General features: G+C 27.6%; 1 protein-coding gene across 1 annotated transcript; it reads left to right on the plus strand.

The window, feature by feature from the left end:
* On the plus strand, positions 1–14,173 carry LOC119669637 (leucine-rich repeat-containing protein 58). The gene is made up of 3 exons (XM_038079620.1): positions 1–816; positions 13,412–13,628; positions 13,696–14,173. The coding sequence occupies exons 1-3, from the start codon at positions 317–319 to the stop codon at positions 14,047–14,049; spliced, it is 1,071 nt and encodes a 356-aa protein (XP_037935548.1). The 5' UTR covers positions 1–316; the 3' UTR covers positions 14,050–14,173.

Genomic DNA, 14,173 nt, shown 5'->3' on the forward strand with positions numbered 1-14,173 from the left:
TAAAAGTGTATGAAGTCGACAAAGGTTTCAGTTAACGGAAGTCGCGCATAGAATCGAGTTTATTTAATAGAAGCTGCTCGCTTGGTTCATTTGAATATGAAAAACGAAATTAAAATACACAAAAAAATGTTCTGACAAAATAAAAAATAATATAAAATTTTAAAAATTAAAAATTATATTAAAATCATTTCAATTGGTGTTGAAAGTTGAATTTAAAAAATTTAATTAAAAATATTTTTATTGTGAATCTGAATCGGCACAAAAAATTCAAAAATCAAAAAAATCTACAAATATTATCTATAAAAAAATATTTAAAATGGAGGTCTACACATCAGATAGCTGTGAAAGTGATACGCGCGACCAGAAAACTTTGGATTATGGACATATGGGGTTAACGGATAATGAACCCTATCTCGATACCGATTTACATTCGGAAAGTAAAACTCGTCTCAAAAATCACAAGGATATCGAAACCATGCTTTTAAATCACAATCGTCTCACGCACATACCGAACACCATTAAACAATTTGTGAATTTAAAAATTATGGATCTGAGTTCGAACTCCTTGACGATGCTACCGGAGGCCATATGTCAATTACCATTGGTTACACTGATTGCAAAGAATAACCAATTGACAAATAAGTCACTGCCGAAGTCGTTTGTTATGAAAAATTCATATCTCAAGGAGTTGAATTTAAGTGGCAATTTACTAACGCATTTCCCGGAACAAGTGGTCGAGTTACGGTATCTTAAGTATCTATATATTGGCGGTAATAAAATAAGAGCAATACCAAAAGACATATGGAAAATGCGAAGGTAAGTTGTAAAAAAAATATTTTATTACTAAATAAAATTTAATTTATTTATATATTATTTATTTTTATGACCAACCATTTTGTATATTGATTATAGGACGAGGTAATTTGTCAGTTAATCGAAACACAATATATTATGTTCATATATAGTGTATTCCGCTAATATATGTTATTATGTATAAAATGAAGAGGAATTTTTCAAATTGTTATTTGGGGGTTCTATACAGAAAATAATTTATTTTTATAGAAGAATATTTTAAATTGTTTTTTAGAGGGTTTTCTACAGAAAATAATTTATTCTCACATTAATTTAATCTTAGGTAAGATTAATCTGGCTGCCTGTAAACCAAACATAAACCTCTGTGTCTCTATCGATACTGGATAGAAATTATACAAGAATAAAATAGAATTTGAGGAGTGCTTGAATATCACTTTCAGGATATCAAAAATTAATTGTGCCCAGATGCATTAATTCGGAAAAGGCTCAACATAATAATAATAATAATAGGAACGTAAACATTAATTTTTTCATAAAGATATTTTTAAACGAGTTTTTAGACTAGGTTTAGTGGGCCTTGAAACCAGGTCCTGTGTGTCGTTAAATTTAGAGCAGTTAAATTTAATGTTAACTTGTTTTAAATTTTTTTCTATTACTTTTCTTCGGTGCCAGTGTTTTTCACCAGTATGAATGCTTGTCAATATCATGTTCATTAAAAATTAAAATAATTAATTAAAATAATTATTGTTGCAGTCTGTTGCATGTGATAATATAGTATGTTGTGTGATAATATAGTATGTTTGCTTTTAATTATGAAATACAGATGATTTTTTTCGAAAATGAAAAAATCGAAAAGTAAATAATGGAAGAAATAAGATTTATTTTTAATATAAAGAATTGCACTTAATTAAAGATACAGAGTGTGAAAAATTAACTCCATCCAAATCGTCAGTCTTGAAAACATCATTCCATGGAAAAAAGCAGAAATTTGGTCACTTTAAAAATTGTGGAAAATTGATCTATTAAACATTTATAATTTTCATTTAAATTTCAAATATATTAAGAGCCTACAGAACTATACTTATATATGTACTTATAAAGTACTTATATATATAAGTATTATTACTTATATTATTATAAGTTATTATATACTTATATGTATTATTATATACATATAAATGCAGTATACTTCAGACTCTATTTTCTTCTTTTTTTGCAACCGTTATCTGATTGCTTGAGAATATGTCTGTGTTCTTATTACACATCTGGTTACTACTGAAAATATTACAACTTAATACAATATAGTATATTGCATTTTTGACTTCCGCAGAGTTCTTGTTATAAATAACAGCAGTATCTTCTGGTTTGCATTTAGTACGCATAATGTTTTGCATTTAGTACGCATAATTTTGCATTTCCTACAATATATCACTTAAGAATACACCTAACTTGATATTGATAACCCCGAAAAAAATAACTTCTTCTCTTGGGTTATCCTTCTTCATTTGCCGAATTGATTAAGAGTACAAGAGTTCATATAATATTTTATTAATAATTATTAATAATTACATTATTTAAAATAGTTTTTCTGTTTGAAAGCATATAGATATTTATATATATATATATTATTTATATTAATTTAAAGACAATTCTTTATTAAATGAATTCATAAAGTTTTTTATTCTTAGGTCTAAGTGTGATGTCATCTGCTTATATTGTGTTATTAATAAACATATCGCCAGTTTTAAACATCTTAATCAATTTTGGAAATTGATTAATGTAAGATCTGCTCGTAATACATGTTGACTAATAGGGGTGACAGCATACACCCTTGCCTGTTTCTTTAGTCATACAACAATAAAGTTTAGCATGTACATTGCTTAAATCCAAGCTAGAAGAAGGATTTTCCAAAAATGTTCATAGGTTAGGTTAGGGTAATTAATTAATTTTGATGAAACTGAACTGTTATTACATTAAGTATTTCTACTCGTATGCGGTTATCTTTAGTATCCCTTATGTAATGTATTGCATTACATAAGGGATCCATTAGGGTTGATAGAATTCAGGTTTATAGTCACACAGATTAGATTACAGTGAAATACATAGCACAAGAGTGAAATTTAGTTTTCGTTTAGTTAGTTTACACATCTTGAATATAGACCTTTTAGTTTTTGGAGTAAAGAGCATTAGTTCCGTTTCAAATGAGTATATTTACTGACCATTTTTGTTAGCCTACGAACTTAGTGACAAGTGAAGTAGACAAAGGTCCAAATTGTGTTGTCTCGAAAACTATGTCAAGATATGTCTAGATATCGCATAAGAAATACGATATGCATTCTATATAGGAAATTTATTATTTATTTATTTATAAGCATTTATAAATAAAGTTAAGTCATAGGGTTACATTATCATTTGTTATTATCTATATTCGTTACACATTAAAATAGCTTAAGGGTCTTGTCATCTATCTATCTATCCCCTAAAAAAATTAACAGCATATGAATAATAAAATTTTAAAGTGCAATAAAATTTTAAAAAATTGAAAAAAAGTCAAATGGTGTGATCATACCCCGAATACTGAAAAGTATTTCAATTATATTATGTATTATATAAATGAGATTAAAGAAATGCTCAAAATCCCTAATAAGTTTTGGAGAATTTTCAGGTTGAATTGTTTATATACATTTACGTCAAACTGGAAATATTATGGGTTTAGCCATGTTTCAGTTGAAATAGGAACCAATATTTTTTTTCTTACATCGGCAAAATTGCACTTAATTTGCTATAAATAATCGTAATATCTGATATATATATTTTCTTATATAAATGAGCAAAACAATATTTCATTATACATATTGTATGATGAAATATATTTGAATCGCTTAAAATCTTTTCGAACTGCACCCACTGCCCTTGAAAGCCTTCTATTTCCAAGTCAGGGGTCCGAAACACTCTCACTTACAGTCATAGAACATGAATACTTTTCATTGAGAGCTTAAAGCTATAACTTTTTATAGTTTGCAATATTAAATAAAATATTTTGCGATCGGCACTTAAGTTTCTTGTGATATGTAATATCAACGCGAAAAATGAGTACAAACTTAATCTACACAGAAAATAACATATTTTTTTAAAATTATTTTCTTCTTACGTTAATCTGAATGGCGACTGACCTCTTGAGATGAGAGATTATCAAGATTTTTCTTACATACGTAGTTGTTAATATATATGAATTTCAGCAATACATATACATAAAATTTATATATATATTTGAACCCGTACGTATATATAAAAAATGAATGTATTTATACTCGTATAGATGTGTATATATATTTTTTTTATTATAAATACATATAATTTAATTAAATTACAAATGCACTTGAAACAAATAAAGTTATTAATTTTTAAATGATTATTTAAAACTATTTAATTAATTAGAAAAATATTTTAAAATTGTTTTTGTTTATTTGCATTTATGCATTTTATTAATTTTTAGATTATTACTTTGTTTTGAAATTTGATTAATAATTTAATTTGATTTAAAACACTTGTAAGCAAATCATTAACGCCATTTAACAAGGTACAATACTTAAGCCAGATATTAAAAATAAATTTAAATTAAAAAATATATATCGATGTTTATAAGAGGGGTACCCATTAATAAGAAACCCAACTAGTAGTAGATTTTGTCACTATAAAGTGCACTTACTACTTTTAGACTAACAAGTATATTTGATATACTTGTGAAATAAAAACTGATTTCATAAGAAATTAATAAGATTAATTTAATCTTAATTTAAGATTAAGATAAGAAATTAATTTATTTTAATTAATAAAAAATAAATTTACTTCTCATCACATTTAGTTAGTTTTTCCTCATCTTTGGTTTATTTTAAAAATCTTTTAGTGAAAAAAAAATTTTGATTTTATTTGATACTAGAGGTAGTTAGGTTAGTTTAGGTTCTACGGGCTATCTCAAGGAATCCACTTAGGCCTTTAGGCCCATTATGTTACAGTATTATTCAAGTGGTTCTAACCGAACCACTTAGAACCGTGGGTAAAGTTTATAATGCTATTCAGAGGGAGGTCTTGCAGTTCGCCAAGATTCTCAGAAAAGAAAGCCCCTAAAGTGCTGGACAGAAACAAAGCAGATGGGAGGCACTTTAATCGTTCTTACTACAACTGCGGTGGGTATGATTGAAAGGGAGATTTAGTTTTCTGTCATGGTTACCTAAAATACAGTGATCTGTAAGCAAACCTACTACACTACTGATATCTCTATGGGACATCTCAATGACAGAATTTAATTTTCTTTTATTGAAGTATGGTCAAATTGCTTACAGATGTCTGCATATCGTTGGTTACCTAAAATACAGTGATCTGTAAGCAAACCAACTACACTTCTGATATCTCTACGGGACATCTCAATGATAGAGTTTGATTTTCTTTTATTGAAGCATGGTCAAATTGCTTACAGATACCTGCATATCATTGTCTTCCCGTCTTTTATTAAAAAGTTCGGCACAGAAAGAACTGGCACTGAATGCCAGTTTGCATAATGTCAACGATATGTCCAGATTGTTTAGGTGTTCCGAGTGGTTTTCTGAAGCACTCGTCTGGTTTGCAATTGTCGAAAATATCCTTATGATCGGGAACCCAGATCAGAGAAATACTGAACTCCGTCGACATCTCATTTAGAATGTGTATAGTCAAAGATTGTCCTAGATGGTTAATTTTAATATTTTAAAAAGGTATGAAGGTATGTCACTTAATGTAAAGATTCTTCTGAGGATACATATGAAGATACATATAAGTCTGAACTAAGATAGATAGCGCCAAATGTTCTCTTATATATTATATGTAAGAATATAAATAGATAAATTACATCAACAAATTTCATTCAAATTAAATTTATATATTAAATTGATATTAATTCATTATATGAACTAATAATGCATTACTAATGTGAAAAACTTAGTTAACTTTTATCGAATTTTTATGAAATGTAGTATTTCATCAATAAAAATTATTTAAAAAATATTCATTAAGATGCAAATCATCTAGTCAATATTTATAAAGTTGCAAGATATATTCTTTATTATCCAAAATATGTCCAATTAAATGATAAATATTTTTTTAATTTTGAACAAATAATAAATACAGTTTTTTAACGAACCTATGTATGTCAAGGGCATTAAGTTTTTTTAATAAATCCATAGATAATTTCTATTTTTGTTTTATGGAAAATACAGTATTGCAGTATTAGGTAGCCGACTTACAAAACAACTGCTAAAATTAAATATTTTTTTTAAACTTTGAACTGTAGAAACAACATTAGCTTTTTGTTATTACAATCCAGTCGAAAAATAACTTGAGTTGAATTAGTCATATCTAATCAATAAAATGTTAATATTAGTATTATCAGGTATTATAGGTATTAATAATCGATTTAACGAACATCAGTAGAAGTATTAATATTGTTATTATTAGTAGGGACTTAATCTATAAGATCTATTGTACTATCGTTGAAGACACTTTCCCGGGCTAACCAGGGCAAATGACTACCATTGTTGAACTTAACTTACTTACCTTAGTTCAAAACTTTCAGTTCATTTTGTATCATTCAATTTAAGGAAAATGGAAATAGTGTTTCCATATTTTTTCTATACAAAAGAAATTAGAGTTTCTGTATAAAAATAAAACCGTTATGTTTGACATTAACTTTATGGACGTGTCTTACGTATGGCATTTATAAACTCAACTCTAACTCTCAACTGAGTATAATGACTATAGTACACTATATATCTATGGGAAACTGTAGCTAATCGTAATCGGGTATCTTACTTTAATTTAATAGAATTTCTACATAGTAAAGCGTGACATAGTAAAGCAGTTTAGAGCTAGAAAACACGATTTCCGTTTAGTTTAGTGAAGTAAAATATAAGATGAAATTATATCCCTGATTCTAACTAATGGGTAAGTTGTATTGCATTATTTGACCATAACAACTCAATACCTGGATTACCGCTTCAAATACTTTTTTCGCTGGATCGACTTTATCCATACCCAAATGTCCATGCCAGCGAAACTTCTGGATGCTAATTCGTTGAATTTTATCAATGTTGTGATAAAGCTGGTACAGCTCGTGGTTCATTCGGTTGTCGTCTCTAAAAGTCTTACAAAGAACTTTTCTCTCAAAATCTCCCAATGCTGCTTCATTATTCTAAAATAACGTCCATGTTTCTGTGCCACACATGGGCACTTCATATAGTTCATATATTTTCTTATTTTTCCTATTTTACCATTTTTTTTAAACCAGATTGTGAACAATTTATATTTCTATATTGTTGTAGTTAAATACTAACTTCATATTTTTAAATGCAGATATCTTGAATTCGTTAGGGTATTATTTATGTAAAAAAAATATATAAATATATTCAAAAAACTTACATTTATTATGGTTCCCAGAAATTGTCCAGAATACATCATTTAACCGAAATTAAGAAAATCTTCTCACAATAACTATTGATTTAAATCTGTGTTTCTGAAACTAAAATGCCCTGTGAGGCAGGAAAATATTCAATGAGTTTTCAGTAACAATATCGTAAAAGAAAATGTGATATTTTACTGACTGATGGTAATAATACTACGGATCGATGGTTGAGAAACGCTGATCTAAGCTATCGCTACTATTGGCACGCATACACTTATAATGTATCAAATAATATATTATATGTATTTTGAAATAATATGATATGTTATAAATGTACATATTATTTAACATCATATTATCACATACATAATCATTATAATCAATTTTAAATTATACATGCGCTGTTAATTTATTTTTCTTATCATCATCTATGACACTATCAATCATGTACCGAAAGTTACAAATGAATTGATAAAATTATTATATTATAAATTAAATTACATATTAGCAAAACATATAATGTATATATAGTACATAATACGCTATATATTCGTAATTGACGAAAGAACAATTTTCATTTCATACTTATTTGTAGTACGCAAATAACTTTCTGTAAATTATTTATAATAAAAATAAAATTTCTAATTTTTGTATATTATATATATAGATCTATAGTTTATATTTTATCAGCTAAAAAAATTCTCATTAAGTTTTTTCTGGTTGTTTTATATTTCCAATAATATGTAATTGTTTGCTAATAACGGATTACACTAATGGAAATGTTAAACGTGTTCCAAATTTTTCATAATTTTCCTAAATTTTGCCGGGTATTAAACGACGTGCATTATCTTACAAATGGTAAAATCAATTATTGCTTTTAGGGGGTAATCATTTTGACTTGTTCTCGTAGAACAATATTTTCAAAGATTTCTGTAAATATTGATTTCCGCCGGTAAATCGCTCGGTCTATCAGGTCATGTCATAGCTTTACTTCTGAACACAATACAGTCAAAGAAAGGTTGTTTGAATAAGTTGTTCATTTCTCTGACAATACTTGTAAAACATAGTCGCACAGTCTCTTGGGAACCTATAGCAGTTAAGAGTTTATATGATTTCCCAAATATTACATATTAAAGAGATAATGTTAGTTGATTGATTAATTATCAGTGGTTTGAGTGATATTATATTGAAACAAGTACTTACTCAAAAAAGACCCTGTACAACATTGAAATTAACCTATTTGAATTTACGATTTCTTAGTTATGTTAGTTGTTTGAATATTTAAATCTAATAAAAGTTGAAATCTAAGTCTAATTAATCACTGGCGCCGCATGTTAATATTACAAGGAATATATAGTTATGTTTACTTTGCGGGCGAGTTCGCGAATTGTCATGGGGGCTCCACTGCATAATTCTATTTTTATTATACTAGGACTAAAAATAATTCACTAATATATAAAAAAAAGGTTTATAATATTTCATTCAAATTGGAATTATTACGAGTTCGAAATATTTATATGTTGATACTTTTTAACTACTCGTTAACTTAACTTACTCACCTAACTAAGTCTCGTTCCCACTGATCTCTGGCGACACCAGTTACTGACTAGTTGTAATCTTATTGAGAACTGTATGTTTACCTTGTGGGCGAGTTTTCGAATTGTCATAGAGGTCCGTAACTAAATGTTTATGATTGTTATACAAGAGCTTGCTGATTTTCAGTATAATGATTTTGCTTTCCCCGTAAATTTAATAATGTTTCGGCTATATATTTAGCCCTTCCCTTGTTTTTTTTTCTGCTAGTTACTTCCAAAAAAATATTTAGAAATGTTCTCGCAATTAAAATCTCTTAACAAGTTCAATAATAAACTAAAAATTCTTTACCTTACTATTTTGTATGGTATTTCCATAATCTATTTATTTATATATAAACTAGTAATATCAAGTAGAAAATATAGTTCATTTTAATTCACACAAATTGTAAATTAAATTTATTTACACACTTATATATACATAGTTCATTTAACCATGTGAATTGCAGCTTTTACTTACTATTTCGAAAGTTAACGCCTTATAAAAAAATATATTTTTTTATTTAACAATAATACGAGTACAACATATTATGTCAATAAAACATTGAAAACTGTTAATAATAAACATATAAATAAACAATATATTTATCTTAAGTCTGTGTAAATATTTCCGTCTTTATAAAAGCCGACAAGACATATGTTCATTTTATTCATATATTTCATTACTTATTGTGTTTCTATATATAATTAAAAAGACATTCAAATACCGATTAATTTGCTTTAAAATATTTGTTAAAATTATTTCCACTCATTCATTCATTATCAGCTTGAACAATAAAAATTTTATCTCCAGACAACTTGAGCTCTCATTTGTTAAGTACACTCGTTTAACTCCATAAATCTTACCATATCGTTGTTATTACCCCTTCACACACTTGATGTGAAAATGATCTATAGATTTTTCTGAGAAGTGTGTTAGGTAGTGAGAGACATATCAGAGACCCTACAAAGTATATATATATATATTTGATCCCCTCAACAAGACGAATCAATGTAGCTATGTCTGCCTATTTAATTCAACAATTAAAAATTAAACATATATAGGTAATCATATATCTTAATAAACAATAATCATAAGTGTCTTAATAATCAAATGAAATTTTGAGTAGAGAAATTTTTTGGAAAGGCTTCTGAACATTTGCCGAATTAACTATATCTAAACATGTTTTCTCTTCATTAATATTAAAACTATCTTAAACTATTTTTGAAATTTGAACCCAAGAGGTTTATCTTACTCTTTGCCTCTTACCTTTCATTGCCTAATTTTGTCTTCGGTTAGCAAGAAATTTTGATATCCTTGTGCAATTTTGAAGTGTAATATAGTTGTCAAAGTTTGTCAAAATCGTTAGACAAAAAGCAGTTTATAGGTATATGAAATATAAAAAAATTTATGCCTGAAAATCCTTTTCCTGTTGTATTACTGAAGACTAATTCGTATTTGAATAAATCGCTGTTAGTTTAATTTTTCAATTGAGAAATTCGTTGTCAACAGATTAAGAAATTTGCTTGATTAACATAAATGGTTCAGATTGTCCAGGAATAGAAAAGTCTTTGACATGAATACACAGTTTGTGTCCGTATATTGTGCAGAAACTAATTCATTTCATGCTATGTCGTGAGCCATATTTCGTAGCACTACTTGTATATGGGTGCCGAAAATTGTATATTTCATAAAATAATTTAAAATATGGTGGCTTGTCAGGTAATGGGGTCTTATGCATTCCATATCACAGAAAGAACTGAAAAACGTGTTTCATTTCTCAATATTGTGTACGTCTTATATCACGGGTAAAACAAAAGTTCTGAATACATCTCTAACAAAACCCTTATCAGAAGCCATATTGTGTTTGGTAAAACACCTTATACCTATAATGAATATCAGGTGAATTAATAAAACCCGTTGTACGATTGATTAAGATTGTCGCTATTGATTCAGAAATATTTTAGCACGGATGTCCATATTAAATAGTATCGGTTCAGTACCGCATAAAATACTATACTATAATATATATATATTACTATATTATTTTATGTACTATAATATATTAGTACTATATTATAAAGTCACGTAGTATATCTGGGCAATATTATGGCTACTCTGGATATATTAGTGGTAATGTGTTTTTATTATGTACCATAACTTCATCATAAATCAATGAAAGTTACAGTTAACAAGTATGCATTTTATAATCTTAACTAAAAAAGTTATCTTTCAGTAATGGAACTAAATTTCTATTTATCCAATCAGAGGATCTTAGGGTTATAGTAAAGCTTAGTGTTCTTATTTTTATTGACTATTTATTGACCTTTAGTAATCCATATCGATGATAGAAAATATAATACAAATCTTTACCTTATATCTGATGATTTAGATTTATGATATCATACGAAAAACCTTTCATTTTTCAATATACCATAGGCAAAAAGTCAAATATTTTCTATTGGACTTATTTGAATAAAAACATACATATATAATCTTAAAAACTTATCGACAATGCCAAAGCGATTTCTCTGTTGTAATGTTTTTTACTTCTTTCATTTTTTATTTATTTATTTAACTTAATTTGTTGACCAATAAATAATTTAACGAATTATTTATTTAGAGATTACTACTCGTATATTTTAATACTTGTGCAAAAAGTATTGATTCTATTAGTCACAATTTTACTTTTTATAATTTGTATTTATATTTATTTTATTAAAAGAATGTCTTATTGGCTTTAATATTAATTCTATTTCTATATTGTTATATTTTTGCAAATAGTCACTGCAAGTTTCTAAGAATAATGCATTATTTCATCAATATAAATATGAAACCGTTTGTCAGATACAACACTTCAATTTAATATCACTAACTGAGAGCTTCAATAAAAGTTTAGGTGTTCAAAAGTTCATTGAGCAAATGGTTTTCGAATATGCAAATATAAAAAAAAAATAATAATATATATAAATGCAAAACCAATTTCAGAACGAACCAATGTGGCATGTTCATACCTTGGCATGTTTAAGCAAATGAATGAATTTCGAATATAAGAATGATTGAAATTTAAATTGAAACTCATAGTTCTCGTATTAGATTGGTGGAATTAGTTATTATTTTTGCTGTGTTTCACTCGTAATTCTTGTTCTACCTATAATGCTAAACGCAAACTGTTACTACCTGATATATATGAATTAATTTTTTAAACTAAAATAGATTCTAATAATTAAACTGATATGTAGAACTAACTACTTTTTGTATTTTATGTTTCTCTCTTAATATTGGTTTTAGTTGTCATACTAATCATAGGCAGTTGTGGTGTGTGTTATATCTAGAAATGAATATAACAATTAATAAAAAATGAATAAGTGCTGGAATCTGAAATCAAATTACATCGACATGCAGAATTAATTGCTGTTGGTATACTTGCTCTCTTTCCTATTGTTTTAGCTATTATGGTATACTAAGCCCAGACAGTTGTTGTTATATTATACTTGTTTGTAGATCGCTCTTTTGACACGATGCACATGTTATATGTAGAGTTACGACACACAGAGTTTATATTCGAATTCCACTAATATCTGGTCAAAATATAAGCTTTAGTAACAATCTTTATAAAATGCTTGATAGCTCTATCTCAGAGTTTCGCTTTGTTGTAAACATGTCTACTGTAAAATCTACGTAGAGGTTTAACTCCATCTGGTATTGGATATTTCTAGGGATCAATAGATCTATGTGTGATTTACAGCTAATCAGAAGCACATAACAAAAACAGAAGAAAGAAGTCAATGGACTGAAAGTGTAGGTTAACATAATTAAATATTTCTATATGATCAGAAATTAATAATTAGGATATATCAAATTACTTGTTTCATAAACATACAAGATAGTATGAAATATATTTGTTGAATCTTAAGAAATAAATAATAAGTAGATAAAGAAATGATACATTTGATTGTACCATTGGTACTTAATTTAGAGTTAGAAATATAATGCATCAGCTTTAAGAACACTAAAGTGTTTTACTTGTGAGATATATATTTATACATATTAGTACGTTTATATCAAATAATATTTTATTGAGAGTTTATGGTTCTCCAATAAATAATACAGGCTTTGAGAATAAGCAGGAAACAGTGCTCCATCTCATGTGTTAGTGCCCATCTTTAAGTAGGAGAAGGTATGCTGGACGTATGCTGACCTCTAGTCAATGGATGAACAAATGACAATTCTGTTGTACCACAATGACCCATTATTTGAGTTAAACTGGGCTTTCTTGGGTCTAAGAAAGCCCTAACCTAATAACTAATACATGATATATAGGTAGTACACACCTAAGATAAGATATAAATAAAAATGTAGTATATATCAATAGCTTTGACTTTTTGTTGATACTACTGATAGTTACATAAACCTAGACTTATTGCAGCTGTAGCTTTCAATCGCTATACATTGAAACTAGTTTGAGGTCTTATACCCATTTGGAATTTATTTTAACTCTTTTTCTGTTTATATAAAAATATATTATATTGATTTTACCAATATATAATTAGTAATTTTTAAATTATAATTAATGCATACTTTTGCTTTCAGCTTACATATACTATCAGTTGGTGGTAATGAAATCAGTGAAGTGCCAGATAGTGTGGGCCTTTTAAGTCAATTACATGCTCTAGTTCTTTGTGATAATTTAATAGAAAACTTACCTACAAGCATAGCTCGCTTAGAGAGTTTAAAGTCCTTGTTGCTACACAAAAATTTACTGAAGCATTTGCCTAAGGATATAGTAGCTTTAAAGAACTTAACTGAGGTATTTAATTTATTTATATAATTTAGTAAATGTACAATATTAAAAATTATATAATTTAAAATTTCAGCTTAGCTTGCGAGATAATCCGCTAGTCGTGCGTTTTGTACAAGAAATGGCATTACATCCACCTACGTTACTGGAATTGGCCGCTCGCGTAGTAAAATCGAATGGAAAGGAATATGGACCAGGTGATTTACCACTTACTACCATTGAATACTTGAAGAGTGCCAATTGCTGTGTAAATCCAAATTGTAAAGGTGTATTCTTCGACAACAGAGTAGAGCATATCAAATTTGTAGATTTCTGCGGAAAGTATCGGGTACCTTTACTACAATATTTATGCTCCTCGAAGTGTATTGAACCTGAAAAGCCAAGACCACAAGCTAGTGGTTTTATGATGCGGAAAGTTTTATTGGGCTGAGATTTTTATTGTTGCGATACCTTATTTTGTTTTATTTTGTTATATGAATATGTACCTATATTTTGGAAATGCTAAATAAAGGATATGAAATATTACGCCAAAAGGCGCTTTATTTGGCTTTTAA

This window comes from Teleopsis dalmanni, chromosome 1 (genome assembly GCF_002237135.1).
Source record: "Teleopsis dalmanni isolate 2A chromosome 1, ASM223713v2, whole genome shotgun sequence".
NCBI classification, from domain to species: Eukaryota; Metazoa; Arthropoda; class Insecta; order Diptera; family Diopsidae; genus Teleopsis; species Teleopsis dalmanni.

Bases quoted from the DNA above. Each gene is read 5' to 3' on its own strand.
- LOC119669637 (XM_038079620.1), top strand. From the start codon at position 317: ATGGAGGTCTACACATCAGATAGCTGTGAAAGTGATACGCGCGACCAG. The intron at 817-13,411 runs GTAAGTTGTAAA...TTTTGCTTTCAG, and splicing joins GACATATGGAAAATGCGAAG to CTTACATATACTATCAGTTG. The intron at 13,629-13,695 runs GTATTTAATTTA...TTAAAATTTCAG, and splicing joins CTTTAAAGAACTTAACTGAG to CTTAGCTTGCGAGATAATCC.